The following is a 16,762-nucleotide window of genomic DNA, read 5'->3' on the forward strand; positions in this document are numbered from 1 at the left end:
GTATGTATTTTTGGGAATTGAATAAACCTGTACATAAAAATCATAGTGTGATCCTGTCTGTGTGAGCAGCAGATAGTAAAGCTTGTTTGTATGCCACAGAAGCTAATGTTGTTTCCAGGGTTCCTGTAAGACCTTCTGGGTGGTCAGCCTCAGTTCAGCCTGAGAGAATCAAAGGTTTTCAGCAGAGCACAGATTGTTACTGTTCATGTCTCCTTTTTTTTGGTGAATACTGTGAATGGAACCACAGTGTAGGACAATGAAGTAGTGTTTTACATGAAAAGAAAAGAGAGTGACTCTTTGAAGCTGAAAAGTATCAAGAAGTAGTTCGCTTACTCCTCTTATAGATAAGAAGTCTTCAGAAAGTACAGTTATCAAAGACACTTAAAAACCCAGCTAGATGTGTGCTTCTTTTTTTTTCTCAGAAGATGCCGTGTCATGTGTTTCCATGCCAGCAAAAGGCTTTTGTCACTGATTATAACATTCAAAGCACTTTCAGTCAAGGTAAAGAATCTGACACACTCGCTGCAGCTGAGCAAAATGTCACTGATCAATCCAGCACTGGATCATCCCTCCGAGCAGATCATGTTATCAGACAGCAGATGTAGCAGGCATCTGTTTGCACATGTACAAACCAACTAGACGACAGGTCTTTCATCCAGCAGATAGGAGCCAGTTTGTTCCAGCGCATCGGCTTCAGATTGGAAACCAGTAATTCAGGGCACAGCGGTTTGGGGAAGTGCAGAGAAAATGTTGTTTTACTGGCACTGTTGGTGGACTCCATTTGGCACTGGGAGGCGTATAAAACATTAATTTAAATTCCACAGTGAATCCATTCTTTTAATATGTTTCAAAATGAAGATGCAGCCGTATCTACAAAGTGCTCCATGGCCAGTAAGCATTACTAAAGTTCTGAGCTGAAACAATGAATCGTAGTTACTGTAGCAATACACCTAATGCACCCTTACACCTCTGCAACAGTCTTAATTCAAATGCAGATGAAATGCATAAATCAGATGAGTTCATCGCAGGCAAATGTACCAACGACAGCAGTAAAGATGATATTGGCAGCCTGTCAAATGCAAGTCAATGCAGTCACATTCAGTTGCCATCTGTTTTTATTTTGCCGGGGAGGGATTTAAAAAAGAAAAAAAAAAGTTAATTTGGGTGCATGTGCCATTAAAGAGCAGCTGATGGTGACGGAAAGGTTTTGTTTGTATGTAAATGCAAAAATTTGGTTTGCAATGTGAGCGCTGGTGGACGTAAATGTTTGCACAGGGTTGTCAGGAAACTTCTCTGTAATATGTGTGTTGCAGAAGTGCACACGTGACATGTATTCAACACATGTGGATGATGACTTTTTTTTTGGCTGATATGCGTCCATGCACAATAATTGCTTTAAGCCTACTGCCAGGAAAGGATTTAATTAACTGTCCCCAGTCAGGGCAGATAAATAGTCAATAACACACACACACACACACACACACACACACACACACACACGCACTTTCTCTTATGCACACATAGAATACGCCCATATGTTTGACATCCTGACACTAATGCTGAGACTAGAATGTACTGACTTACTTGCTGTTGCAGGAGCATAAAGTACAAGACTTGAGTGATACGGCTCAATAGGCAATTACAGAGGAGTATTGAGAAAAGCTGCAGACAGGAACCGAGCATGGCGTGGGTTCTGTTCGCCCGCAGAGACACAGTGCTGTTGTTGATTTTTTTGTTTAAATTGCTTCATCAGTGCGGTAGCGCGCTGTATGATCTGCTCAGCCACACTCATGCTCACTCACAACACAGCAGTAATTATGTTTTTCTCTCTCTTTTTTTCCAGGTTCAAGGTTTGATCTACACACAGGGAAAGGTAAAAAAAAAAACAAAACACAACAGCTTACTTCCAAATCTCTTTCTCTGCTCTCGCTCTTTTTATTTTTCCTTTCTGCACACTGGGGGGAGGCGGGATGATTAGCAGGCATTAGACTGTATCTGCAGTTTTGTGTGTTCACGTTGTGCGTGGAGGCATTATTGGGGAGATTTGTGAACCAGTTTGTCGCTGTTTTCGCCGCGCACACATCCGTACGCATAGTTAGTGCAGCAGGCTGCTGTCCTAATCACAGTGAACATAAAATGTGGATTAGCGGTGTCTTATGGTACCAGTCATAATCACACACAAACACATTCTGAAATACTCCGGCAAACAGGCACCTGCTGCAAAAATGAAACTAGTGCATGTGTTACATCGCCACATGAAAGCCATTTAGGTGGTTTCTTTCAAAAATATCATTATTTGAAGTTCCTTGACAGCTCACATGCGGTGTGTGAGTCACATGTATAACTAATGACACAACAGGATATTTCTCCCAAGTGCTTTTAATGGACACACAAGTATGTCAGAACATCAGCATTTTGCTTATCCTGAGATTTATTGTGTTGTTTATGATGGTAAATTGAGGCCGTTTTGAGTTTTGACATGCAGGCAGTATTTGATCATTATGGCAATGGTGGACCTACAGCGCTTTTTGGTCTATTTCTGGCAGATGGAGTCTGTAACGGTTTATGTCTGCGGCCTTCCCTCTGTAGATCCCAGAGTATTTTAGTCCAGAATAATCCCCACCATCTGCTGTCTCCTCTGCTACATTTTAGCGCTCAGTATCTCTCCGTCTATCTGCCACTCTAGTTTCTTTTCTATTGCATTTCTCTTTTTTCTGTTTTCTGTGATCTCTCCCTCCTTTAGTTGTTTTTTTCTCCAGTTGTGATTCCCCTCTTCCTTTCCACCACCATGTACTTTCTCCTCCCTCCACTCAGTCCCAATCTGACTGCTCCTTCTTTCTCGTCGGTTTTAATTTTCTCACTAATTCCTCTTTCTTTCCATCCTCTTTTCCATCATCTCCTCCCCATGACCTCCTCATGTAACATTTGGTTTTCATCTGTCTAGTTCTCTCTGGATGCTTCTGCACTCTCCTTATTTATTTATCCCCCTCTCTCTCTCCTCAAACACATGTCCAGGCCAACCACTCTCTACGGACAGTCAAATCCTAATCTGGGCCTCCATGATCACAAATTACACCCTCTGGTTTCAAATCGGAAAGTCCTAAAAATCCCCTCGGTTAGGAATGTACAGAGTGACAATTTTATTGCATTATTCCAACAAAACTACTCCTCAAGCTGCACCACTAGTTGTAAATCCAATGCAGAGCTTCACCTACTTTCAGATTGTAAAATCAGGATGCTAGATTCAAGCTTAAAGAGTCTTTCAGATGTAAGACTGAAACATTAAGTGCTATGCCACGTTATTAAAGGTTACTTTGTAAGTTTTAATAAGATAAGTTTACTGAAATAAACAATTACTTTAGTGAAAGTAATTAAAATAAGTTCACTGTGCCAAGTTATATGAAATGATTGTCACATGAACTTAAAGTACTGTGCCCAAAGTATATGAACTCAACTCAATTTTAGATTTATTGCATCTATTATTCCTTAGTTTACTACCTTAAAAGTTCAAGGCTCAAAATGTTCAACCCTGAACATGTCAATACTCAAGAAAATCAGGTCCATACAATTAAAGGAGACAAGTATGTGAATGAAAATTACACAAAACTCAGTGTAAGCAAGTAAAATGAAAAGCAGTACAAATTCAATGAAACACTTAAGTAAGCACAGTGTTTGCTTTCATAGTGTGCAGACTTATTCATACGGCTTCAAATTTCAATACACTGGACAGGACTTCTCAGTTTAAAACACTTACATGGAGATTTATTTTTCAGGGACGGTGTTCCTCATCCAGCCTTGCATTGTCAAAGAATCTTTGAGCACTGTAGCAATAAAAAGCCACCATACCTGAAAAATCCAAGAGGCAATTTCAAGGCAACAAGATGAAAAGCTTTTTGTCTCACTTTAAATACTTAATACTGTCTCTGATACAAATTTTGTGGATTTGTGAAGTGGATAAAAGATGAAAAGGAAACTATCTTGAGAGATAACATAGCATAAAGATAGTAGCTTTCAAGGTTAGAGAAAACTGTAAGGAATTATCTTCTAGCTTGGAAAATCTAATTTGAAATGTGGAAGGCTCTCGTCTTTCCCTTACAAGCACCGATAAGGTACCCAGGGAGAAGGTGCTTGACTTTCAGCTGCTCTGCTGGAGTTGTTCTGTGGCAAATGGTACATGACTACTGCAGAAAACCTCAAGTGTGTACGACTGTATCTCTTTCTCTTCACTGCTGTCCTCTCCCAGATTGATGCCTTCAGTGAGGCTGAACTGTTTGTCAAATACGACTGAGAACATGACAGCAACATATCACTTAGCGCACAGACACATGGAGTCGTGACACCGATGATGTCCGCAGAGAGAGATTCAGTGTTCTATAATGTGAAGGACAGAGTGCAAGGTTTACTCTCCCTGATAGATTCACATGTACTGTACAGTGTGTGTCCCTGGGAGGCTCAGTGGCATCAGACCGGTATGACATCAACACTGGTGACTTGGTTGTCAGCCATGTACAGCACATCTGAGTACCGGCACACAGCTGGATTAACAATGGCAGCATGGATTAGTGAGTGTGTTTGTGTGTGTGTGAAAATTAAAGCGTCGGACAGAGACTGACTGATAAAAAAAAAAGTGGTGGTGACTCTTGTGTCAAGTGGGTATTTGATAAAGCCTTGAACAGATATCGATAATACCCCCAAATCATCATATTTTGGCTCGACCGCTAATGACATCACAAAACCATGCACTGCACATGTACATGCGAGATATCTCATACACACACACACACACACACACACACACACACACACACACACACACACACACACACACACATACACCCACAAGCAAATCATATCCTCATCATCTGACCTAAATCCATTAGCACTAGCAGTCACAACCACCTCCTCCTGCTCCTTTCCCTCATTTCCCCCCATATTCCTCTTCCTCCGTCATTCTTTCCCAGGCATTAGGTACCATATATGGGGTGATTCCTGTGCAAGCTCCTCCAAGGACAGAGATGGTTAAACTAAACATATAGATGTCTATAAAACTGAGGGCATGTGGTGTTCACGTCTCTGAATATGAACTAATCCTGTCGGCCTCCCCTCACACCACTGAGTCTGTCACATTCATCAGTTCTTACAGTGACAGCAGACTGTTAGATAAAAGCAGTGAACAAAACAAAACACATGTGATGGCAAAGATGGTGCTCCTGGAGATAAATGTCTTGCTTAGTTCCTTAAAGCACACCAAAGAACGTGCGCGTTTGGTTGTGCCTGACAGTTTGATTGCCAGCTGGGCCATTTATGCTAAAACTGCATGTAGCTCCGCTGCTGTAAATTGCCTTGGATCGCTGTTAATAGCTACTTTTTGTCATTTCCCTGCGAGACCAATATTTAAATCTGCTATGATGTCATTCTTCTGTTGCTCTTTTATCCTCGCTGCCGCAGTGTTCCTTGGATTACTGAATTTGAACATCGTGCGGCACTCTAAGAATGTCAGTAATGAATATAAGTCATGCAATCTGCTTGACTATTCAAAGTGCTCCTAATTGAAATGCTGAAAAGACAGCTCGGGCTAATCAGCTTAGAGATGTAGTCCACAGTTGACAGATAATAAAGAGGATCTTAGTGCTGAAGAGTCTATTACCACCCCTGTAATGAGAGTTCATATACTGTCATCTGGGAACAATGGGGGGACGGGGAAGTTAGGAGCCAGAGTGTAGGAGGCTGGGAGAAGTAAAAGGTGGCAAGAGGATGAAGAAGCAGCTCCCATTGTTCAGAAAGAGGGTTAAAATGGGAGAAACATCACATCAAAGGGGCTGAGCACCTACTGCAAAAATGAGACTTTGTAAAAATGAGTTTCAAGAGGTAATTGGAAGGATGAGACTGAGGTGGAAAATGTACTAATGTAGGTTCTCAGACTGAGAATGGGTGTATAGCAGCACAGATGTATATGCCGAAGCAAAAAAAACATAAAACTTTAAAGTCACTCTAATTTGTATATTTACAGTGTTTCAAAAGATGTCGTAAAACCAAAGTGACAAAGCAAGAGGGGTTGCTTATTGTGATGAACCAATAGAGAATTTTCACCTGAATCTGCTGCTCCCTTCAGCTCTACCAAGCCAATTTCATTTCTAGGGCATCAAATACTGCCATTATGTCAAAGCTGCTGACATCTCAAAGATATGCACAAGGTGTCCTTTGGCGTCACTGCCAAACCCATCAATTTTTGACACTGACATTTAGGAGTTTTTCCTTTTGAAGAGGGCCTCATAAGGACATTGGACGGAAGGTGAAGGTGTAGGTCACAGGACTTTCACCCAGGAAACTGAGGTTTGTGTTCTAACTAAAGTCACGACATCAGCAGAGAACATTTGACTACAGTGTCATGATGTCTATTTCTGATATCCACAGATGTGTATATGTCTATTTGACTACCCTGCATGTGGAAAAAATGATGCTAAATGCTACACATTGTGTTCAAATGTGATGCCAAGATGTCCTGACAAAATTACCACGTGACAAGTTGGGAGTGAAAAGTGCCAACTCATTGCTTACCTGTGTGACTGTTGGTGTTGCTCTTGCTGCTCTCATAGCTGTTTACAATGAACAAAACTCCACAAACAACTTGTACCTGCCAACTATTCATGAACAAAAAGCAGACAGACACATTTCATGACTAGCCAGTGAATGCAGTGGAGCTTTTAGCAGCTGAACATACAGATGCTTCACTCAGGAGACCAAAACGGAGCTAAGTCTTGACCTTCCAGTCACAGAAAGTAGCATTAATTTTTCATTAAAAATTATGTTATTTTTGTATTCAATTTTTAGTTGATATAAACAGAAGATAACACATTTGGGCACTAAGTGTTAAAATGTATTGTTTCCAATATGTATTATATTACACAGTTTTGCCCAAGATATTTTGGATTGACCTCCTATTAACATGTCCAATCCAATAGGACTAACATAACAGATAGTGGCAGTCAGATGGAACAGGTGCAATTCCATACGTGGAAATATTTAATGACAGTGACATAACAAAGGGTTTTGGTTGTCATTATTCCATATTACCCTGACTACTGAAGGGAGAAAGAATCTTACATTACGAGCTCCTGTCAGTAACAGTTCCTAAATGCACATACGCTGAGGACAGCGCAGCTTTTGCTTCTGACGTGACGTCTTTCTGGACATTTAGTGCTGCTGTGAGTACAGTTTACGGCACAGTGCGCCAAGGTGCGTTGACAGCTACAGTGCAGAGGTAAAAAGCTGCAGCTTTCTGCAAACAGTCTGTCACTCTTCTCTCTCACTTTCACTCTGTCACATACTCTAACTGACCCACACACACACACACACACACACACACACACACACACACACACACACACACACACACACACACACACACACACACACACACACATATACTCACAAAGCCTGTGTTTATGAGACAGACAGAGGTCAGGACTGTGCAGTATGAGTGGAATGACACAGGATGCACTAACACCTTTCCAAGCAGCTCACGACCGGACTAAAGAAGGGCTGCTGCCACACTGGGACTTGAAATCATACCTGATAGAGCCATGATACTCAGCTTACAGCCCTGAGGCCTGAATTGATTTGATAGAGTGCTGGTTGACCTTCCACCCACTTTCTAATTCACAGTGAAAATAAAACAATTATTATTTGTGAGCTTGTTCTTGTGTGTTCAAGTATAATTAGTAACTGTAACTAGGCTGTTACTGAGTTAATCTGAAAAGAAATTATAAATCTTTGCAAAAGGTTATTTATTCATTTTATCTCATAAAACAAACAAAATTGTTCATTAACTCTGTGGACCTCAAGCAGTTTCTGGCTGTTTTTTGCTGGTATACCATTTTAATTCACTGCGGGTTTATTTTTTAGTGAAAGGCCAAGTGAAAAGTGTTAAAAATACTGTGAAAAATAGAGATATTTTGCTACTTTTTAATTTGTTTCCCCTACCTGCTCTGTGTAAACACAGCCTGAATTGCAGCAAACAGTCCCTACAATTTTATTAGCGCTGGCCGCATCTGTCATGGCTTCTAAGTTGTGTGAGAAAAGCAGCATTGATTTGTTTTTTACAGAATCCAATTGGAGCAGTTCATTTGTGGCAATTTTGAGGAAATGTCCCAATTTTAAACTTATATTTGGTTAACTGTCCTGACTGAGTGGAACATCACAGACGAATAGATCAAGGATTGTTGGGAAATTCAAAATCAAATGCAGGTTTTGGGGTTCAGAGGGTTAACTGGCCCCCTGTCATTCTGCAAAAGTGGCCCCCCCAAGCAAAGCAAGTTGGCTAATTCTTTTCTTAGAGTCACAAATAACCCTCACTCTTCTTACCTTTCAATTCAGAAGAATGTATTTTATAATCCTATTAAAGATGAAAGTTGAAACAAACACCGCTTCAAATTAACAGTGCGTTCCACTTTGTTATTGAGAGGCCTCTGTGTGATCAGATGTCCACTTTAAATTAACCTGCCCTTGCAATGTCTCATAGTTGGCACCGCACTGAAGCTCCCAGTAACATTGTTTTCACACACTAGATATACTAGATGTCATCTTTGCCCTCTATATCCTGAAATATGAGAAAAAAGCGATGTCAGAGTATTTCTATGTAGACACCACAGAATACAACATTGAGCTGAAGAAGTTGGATGCAGTTCTCAGTTCTTCCACGTAATCTATATTGGCTGTCTCTGCTCTGCCCTCCAGCCACAGATAGGTCTACTTCCTCTCCACAAGTGTGAGGCGGGCAGATGCCAGCCACAGGAACAGAAGAAAAAGGGCACTCCTCATTAACGGCAACAACACCAACATTAATCATCACACCTTTAAGTATCTGAGACCTGCAGGATATAAACTGTGAGTTGGGTTCAGAGGGTAGCAGCAATTTGGTACGGACTAAATGTTATATAGGCCATGACAAAGTAGCAGCAGCCATATGTCTGTAACAAGGACAGTGACTGCAGTGCTGTCTGTTGAAACCTTAAATCTCTCAGCAGTTCTTTGTTTAATTAGCACCATCAAAATGAATCACATGAAAAATAGGCTTGAAACTTAAACATTTTTTCTAAATCCCTAAAAATGGCATAATTGTTGCCCAGTTGAATTTTTAATTGTCTACATTTGAGTTGTTGCTTCAGAATTAGTCTCATATAGTCAGACCTGTATCTCCATAGTGTGACTACTTCTGGTTGCACCTCATTACCGTTCTGCTATAAGAGAAAAAAAAAAACACTTCGGCTTATTTGTATTACATTAAACCAATCACAATAGTCTTGGGTGGTGTTAAGTTTGAGACACAATGAAAGGGGATTTTTTTTGGTAGAACATCTGCACACAGGGACACGAGAATTGTCATTAAAATAGATCATTAAAGGAAAGACAATTATTGCATGATCTAAATCTTGAGCAGAACTGGTCATGCTCATTGTCATTTGTAGGTAGCTGCTCAGAGGTTGTTGTTGTTTTCTGTAAGAAGGACAAGACCATTTTGTAAAAGGTAACAGGCAAAAGTCATTTGATGCTTGAAGAAATTTGACACTCTTTTTAATGTGAACAACAACAGCAGCAAAAACAAGAAAAGCACTCAGAGAGGGCAGTACTCTGCCAAGGCTCCTCAGTCGTTGTATCATTTCCGACAGCTGAAATCTTGAAAAAAGTTGTGGCAGAAATCACGGCACTATAGAATGTGGCCATGTAATATAGATGTACCCACAAACAAACTGACGTTGCGCTGAGGACAGGTGTGTGTTATGCATGTGTACATTATGTGCGAATTACCGAATTGCGTGACTTAAATATGTAGCGGATGGTAGGAATTGATGGGACTCAGGAACACCCCCACAATTTAATCAATTTTTCCTTGTATCATTTTGGATGGATAAATCCTGAGAACTCCGCAGCAGTCAATTTTTAGTAGGATTGCAATCATGTGATCGTCAGCAGACAGCTGACGTAGCGTTCACTTGTTGTCATAGTTACAGTGACGCTGTGCCGCTATCTTGCAGTGATACAGAAACCTTTAACAAATCTGTGAATCCAGACTATAAGCCACATCACTCCCAAAATAGAATAAGGTGGTCCTTGTGTCATTTCTGACCTTCCCTGAAAATTTCATCCAAATCAGTTTTTCTGCTTTTGAGTAATGTTGCTAACAGACAAACAGACAGAAAAACTAATGCGGATCATCACATAACTCCACCGAAGCTCTTTCTCCTTGGCAGAGTAAAAATGCATTGTCCTATGTCTATGAGTAATGTTCACATGTCGCCAAACTCTTCCAAATTAGGGCAGCTGATAAATTAATGTAGGGTCAAGTGTGCTACATACATAATGCTACTGCACTGCTGGGTGTAGTCTCTTGCTGTAGACTCCCCTGGGTGCTAATGGTACAGTCCAACCACAAGAGCAAAACACAGGAAAGGAAAATCAAAAACATTGGGTCGTTTAAAAAATTGTACAAAAGTCACATTCTGAAGCAACAAGCCAAATGTGTAGAATTAAAAATGAAACTGAGACACAGCAGTCCATTTGAGAAGCAATCGAAAGCAAAAAAAAAAAGTCAAGTTTTACACCCGAGTCTACATTATTTCAGTTACATGTGCATTTTTGTAGAAGGTGGTTTCACTTTTTCATGTTTCTTCTGCACAGCTAAGAAGCTCTGCAATAAAGAGCCAGCAGTCAAAAGAGCTCCGATAAGATTTAGGTCATTTTTTTTTCTGATAGGGGGGATTTTTAGGGTGTTGCATTTCACATTGCGATATTTTTGAAATCCCAACCTGAGGTGTGGGAGTGAGGGAGACATTGTGAGTAAGCATGAGGTCAAACCCCGAGGCTCAGGCAGTGGTTAGTGTCGGGCGGCTAATTTAGAAAGTGTTGTGTCGGAGTAATAGGAGCTGAGAGGAAACTCCTGATACACAGAGAGAGAGAGAGAGAGAGAGAGACTGACTACCTCTATGACTCACTAACTACTGCCGCTGTACACTTGACCACTTGCCTCAGTGGTACACTATTTATTCATTCTAAGTTAATGGGGAAAAAAAAAAGACTTTTCTGGAAAGACAGAATAGGAGAAGTGCTTTAGAAGGACAGATAACAGATGGAGAGGGCATCTGTGAGTTTGGAGAGGTGGGGAAGGAAGAGGGGAGCTAAAAGTTTGTCTGTGATTGACAGAGAGAGGAAGGCGAGGAGTGTAAGAGGGAAGGAGAGAGGCAAGAAGAAGAGCAGCTGTCCTTAGATGTCAGTCTCTGAAGGCTCAACCAGGAGACATCTTTTAAGTTTCTCAACCTTGGCATTTGGACATCAAGAGCAACGCAAAGATATGAAAACACAACCCTGAAATAAAGTTGTATTCACACTGGGATGGAGAGTGTTCTCTGACATCTGTCTTCTTCTGAATACGTGTCTCTAAATGGAAGATTTTTTTCCGATGCAGCATGCAATCAGTTGACCCGCTGCTGTATTTGTCGAGGGAGCTTCACGTCCCTCGAGACCCATTTAAAACCGATTATTGCATAATTTGAGAAATACAAATTTGATCAGGGGAAATGAGGCAGTTTTCTTATTGATTGACCTTTTAGAAATAAAAAAAAAAAAGGTTTTTGTGTGCCAGGAACAGCACCCTTGAGAGAGCAGAGCAACGTGATCCATACTCCAGCCTCCTGGAGTGATCGTCATAATCACAGGAGCCAACGATGAGAAATCAGCTGGAGCCCGTATTGATTTCTGCTCAGTCCCGATTGTAGGTTTGGCACACAAGGTGACGACTACATCACGGCAGTCTGTTAACACTGTAGCACCGGTGGGACATCTGGAAACGACCTGCGGCCTATTCGTCTTCTCCAGACTCGTTGCTGCTGGTTTGATTTCTTGTCCTTGCAACCCTCCATCAGCCTGTGTGGCAGTGTGTCCTAATACTCTGTCACATAAGCGAGGAGCGCTGATAGGGAACACAAACACAAATGGCTCACGGCCCCATCGATTATGAGGCTATTTGTTTTGGGCATGATTTGGACCGTGATGTAGCGCTCATGCATTATGCAGAAAATATTGCAGTCTTCGCTGCAGGAGAAAAGCAATAAACGTCCCGCCATCATATGTTATTCGGGGGGAAATTAAAGGAAAGTAATGTGCTTGCTGAGCTTCCACCGCTGGATAACGTTTCCCACTTATTGTTTTTTGATAATAGCACTTTTGGACATCTTTGCAATCACTGCCGTTACGAGTTTCGTGATTTGGAGAGAGATCACACGTTTTAATGTCGTTATCAAAGGCAGATATATCGATGAAATATTCTGTTTCGGATCCAGCAGCACCACCCCCCTCTTTGAATATCAATGTGAATAACTGAATTTTGAGGTGAGGTCTTTTTTTTTTTATGTGCGCAACTGCTTGCCTGTCATATCTGAGCTCATCTCCTGCACAGGAACTCATTACTCAGCATGGCAGTAATCTTGTTTCTAATTTTTTTTTTTTTTTTTTTTTTTTTTTAGGTGAAGGCTACTGGATATATTTTATTTACACCTCTGTGAATTATTCAGATGAAATGTTTCTAGATGGAGCTAGCTAGCTAACTGTCTTACGTCTATGAATGGCTGACTTAGTCTAATGATCCCCATCTCTGCCGTCGTGTATTAGCGGGTACCCGTAGGCTTTAACGTAGCTCGCTACTCATCAGAGACTTTCTCCGCAAGTGTGAGGATTCTCTCTCAGCAAAAAGTTTTTTAGCTGCATCTTGCACGGGGGGGATGAGGTTCGGCCTCTCGCTAATGTTCCAGATTCAACTCCCCAGGTGTGCAAGTGTGGCGTGTGCTTGCTAGAGTGCACATCAATCATGCGTACAAGTTGTATTTACGCCATCATCCTATGTGTGTCCTGCTACCTCTTCCATGCAAATCACCCTCCTTCTTTCTTTTTGTATTTCTTTCATCTCACCCACACTTCACCCCGTTTCATTCTGCCGCTGATTGCTGCTATCTTTTCATCCTGCCTCATCCCTCACTCCTCCTCTCTTTTCCTCCCTCCACCTACTTTTTATCCACTTCTTCATCTCGGCTTTGAAGTGACCACAAGGTGAACCTTATCAAAAAGGAGCTTCATAAGGCCCCTCAGCTTTTTCCCAGGAGTGCTTTCTTGTGTGTGTGTGTGTGTGTGTGTGTGTGTGTGTGTGTGTGTGTGTGTGTGTGTGTGTGTGTGTGTGTGTGTGTGTGTGTGTGTGTGTGTGTGTGTGTGTGTGTGTGTGTGTGTGTGTGTGTGTGTGTGTGTGTTGTGAACAAGGTGTGTTTGTCTCTTACTGATCTCTGTACCAGGGAATCCAACCTGTCAGAGATGACAGGATGTTCAAACAATATCCACTCTAGAAATACCTGACTTGAGGCAGCTGCGGTGTTGCAGATTGAGAGGAAATGAAATTTTTGCAGTTTTGGATGGGATTCAGCGGAATTCTTTTGAAACTAAACTGTTAGATGTATAGTTTTCCTTTTCAGCTTCTTTCTTGTAGTTGGGAGAGTTGGACTTGTTCGGCTTGGACTTGGGCCAGCTGCAACTGGGTCTCCAAAAACAGGAGTCATCAGTCGCTCAGTGCTGGCTGCTTCCCTCCTCCTCCCAACGCACACACACACACACACACACACACACACACACACACACACACACACACACACACACACACACACACACACACACACACACTGGCCCTCCTTATTCTCCTCTCTCCAAGCCTCCAAAATTCCCTTCTTACTTCCTCTGATCTTCCGAACATCAATCCCTCATTCCTCAGAGCAAAAAACGAGGGGAAGGGAGATGACAAAAATGAGATGACAGATTACCTGCTATATATAGAGCCAGTCTTATGCTGCTTTCTTTATTCATCTTCTCCTCGCGCCCTCAAGACATCGGATACACCTTTTGGTTTTGCGACTGGCAATGCAAATAGACTCTCTCCCTCATCACAGAGCTCTCAAAATTCAATGGCTTGAGGCGCATGTTTTTTTCGTAAATGGTACCGGACCTCGTGGTGAGAATGTGGTGGCAGGAGGATGGATGAACGCACCGACAGATTCTCAGTGAGGTTGATTCCAGAGGGCCTTTAAATGGCAAATTTGTATTGTAGTGCTAAACCCGTTATTTTTATTCAGTTTAAAAATCTATCTATCTATCTATCTATCTATCTATCTATCTATCTATCTATCTATCTATCTATCTATCTATCTATCTATCTATCTATCTATCTATCTATCTATCTATCTATCTATCTATCTATCTATCTATCTATCTATCTATCCATCCATCCCTTTTCCCTTCCACTATTTGTATATTACTGTGTTCTTTGTCCCAGGACACCACAACAGCAACCTCAAGGCAGCAACCTACTGCACTGAAAATGAAACTGAAGTTTTGCAGAGAATTTGGATTCTTCCGTGAGGCAGTTCTGCTATTTTTTTTTCCAGTGGATTATCCATTTTAATCACAATGCTCATCTCTCTGCATGCAAATATTCTGCCACAACAATTCCACCAGTCACCATTTTGATGGAACATTGAAGCCGCATCCATCTCTTTGCCCCGCCTACGACGACCGTGATTACTTTAAAGAAATATAAACAAGCCAGAAGCATTATGCTGTACAGAATGAGCCTGCTAAGCAAGACTAGTAGACCAGTAACATACTTATCTATCTAGAAAGATACAGATAGCCATGGCCCACGGTATATCCTCTGTTCTATACTGTCCATCTGTCTAAGTGCTCCTATATATTGTCATACAGCAGATGTACGATCTCCTCGCTCTGGGCGGCAATATCGTAAAGTATGGATTAGAACTACAGTGAAAGGCCACAGATAATCTCACTGTCTTTCTTTTTTTCATTCTTACTCTTGCGCTTTTTCTGCCACCCCCGTTTGCTGTACAACACTGTGATTTTTCTTTCGAGGATTTAACCCCTGTTCATATACTGAACATTTGTATTGGGGAAACCATCTTGATTGGTCCCTGTTCTTACCTGTGTTGCATTAAAAGTCCCACATCGTGCCACTTTTCAGCAAATTAGTGAAAGTTGCTCTCGTTTCTAGAATGTGTCTTCCATTTGTTTTTGCTCAAAATGCTGCAAAGATTTTTTTATTGACCGTATAACCCCTAGTTTCAGTTTTTAAACAGGCTGTTTTGGTGTCTGTGTCTTTAAATGCTGCTGTGTTGCTGCTGTCTATGCCCCCTTCAGGAAGAAGACTCTCTCTGCATCTGTGATTGACAGCACAGAGCGAAACATTTGACTGAATTAAAGCTGACACACACGTGAAGGAGTGTGTGAGACCAAGACTTTTTATCGCTTCGAGCTTTCCTTCTGAGTGATGATTTGACATGGAAATATTGCTGAATTTGCGGCGCGGTTGTTCTTTTTAACTCTGTATTTACGTAAGTAGCTCAGTGGTGCAGAGAAGCACATTGGAAGTGGTTCTGAAGTCACTACTGATTAATTTGTTGAAGTAGTGGGCTGTGTTTCAGTCAGTATTTTCTAATTGTTCTGTTGTCTGATAACAAAAATAGAAGTACATGTAAATGAGCATAGCTTTATTGGAAACTGGCTACATTGAAATATAGTATATGCGAGCACAGAGAGCAGAAGAGAAATTAACAGATGTAAACACTGGTTGAGCTTAGATTGCACTGAAGCACAGCAGGTTTGAAAACACAGTAAACTACACCCAGTCCTTGTCTATTGGTTTCAAATTTGTCCTAAAAGGGATGGCAAAAGTGAGCATCTTCATATCTAACAGGTTTTTACCTTACTCCATATAACCCTAACAACCAAAAACACAATCAAAATGAAACTTTACCATGGAGAATCTTGTATCTACTCATATATACTGTAGTATGCCTCATAGGCGGATTTATCAGAGTCCTAATCAGTTGTGACAGCGGTACAGAAAAATCACTCCATTCAACTGGATTGCCAGTTTTAAGACTAATTTGTAGCATCATTCCATTCATAGTTGTTGAAGGGTCTCACACACACAACTTTTGCATACCTTCACAACACAAGTGTGGGGTGGAAGGTCCAGTATTTTTTCTCTATAACCAGCATTATTTATGCCAGATACAGACACTGTAATAAATAGATTGTCTTAACTGCAGCGACACTGCAGGTTCAATCTGTATTAGCAGGCAGCGGTTGTCATCGCGACTGAAAGTATCATACTTGTGGCTAAAACATGGATTGAAAGACAAAACCTGTGGCTCATGATGTAGAGAAGGCCTTCCTGGCTGACACTGCAAAGTGTGTAAAGATGTAACAGGTTTATTTAGGCTGTCTGCAGGTGAGGATGAAGACAGTTGTGAAGAGGCAGAAACATCAAAGAGCAGAGAGCAGGTGCTTTGTCATGCTTACATGCTAGGTGATTGTTAACCTTGGGGTCTTAATGTAGAGTCCTGTTGCAAATTTGACCATTTTAAAGGTTTAACCGTCAGACTCAGGTCATAAACATTTAGAGAAATTTACACTAAATTTCTCTGAAGTGTTAAAAAAAAAAAAAAAAATGCTCATCAACATCCTTTGAGCCTACAGGGAATATGATGTTTGACAGACAGCCCAGCTATTTAACCAGTGATTTGTTAAATACCTGCCCTACAATCCAAACAAGCAGGGGAACAAGACTCTGAACAAGAAAGGGAAAAGATGGAGGAGGAGGGAGCAGGAATCAGCAGAGATCCAATTAGAGGTTCACTACTGAATGATATCATGT

The 16,762-nt window shown here is 41.2% G+C and overlaps 1 protein-coding gene across 2 annotated transcripts in view; it reads left to right on the top strand.

The window, feature by feature from the left end:
- The window catches only part of igsf11 (immunoglobulin superfamily member 11), a 109,721-nt gene that overhangs the window by 29,614 nt on the left and 63,345 nt on the right, over positions 1-16,762 (top strand). For both annotated transcript variants that reach the window (XM_055011965.1, XM_055011964.1), the window contains exon 2: positions 1,844-1,873. In XM_055011965.1, coding sequence (XP_054867940.1) covers positions 1,844-1,873 — 30 coding nt within the window. The remainder of the gene's footprint in view (positions 1-1,843; positions 1,874-16,762) is intronic.

The sequence above is a fragment of the Amphiprion ocellaris genome, chromosome 7, assembly GCF_022539595.1.
Source record: "Amphiprion ocellaris isolate individual 3 ecotype Okinawa chromosome 7, ASM2253959v1, whole genome shotgun sequence".
NCBI lineage: Eukaryota > Metazoa > Chordata > Actinopteri > Pomacentridae > Amphiprion > Amphiprion ocellaris.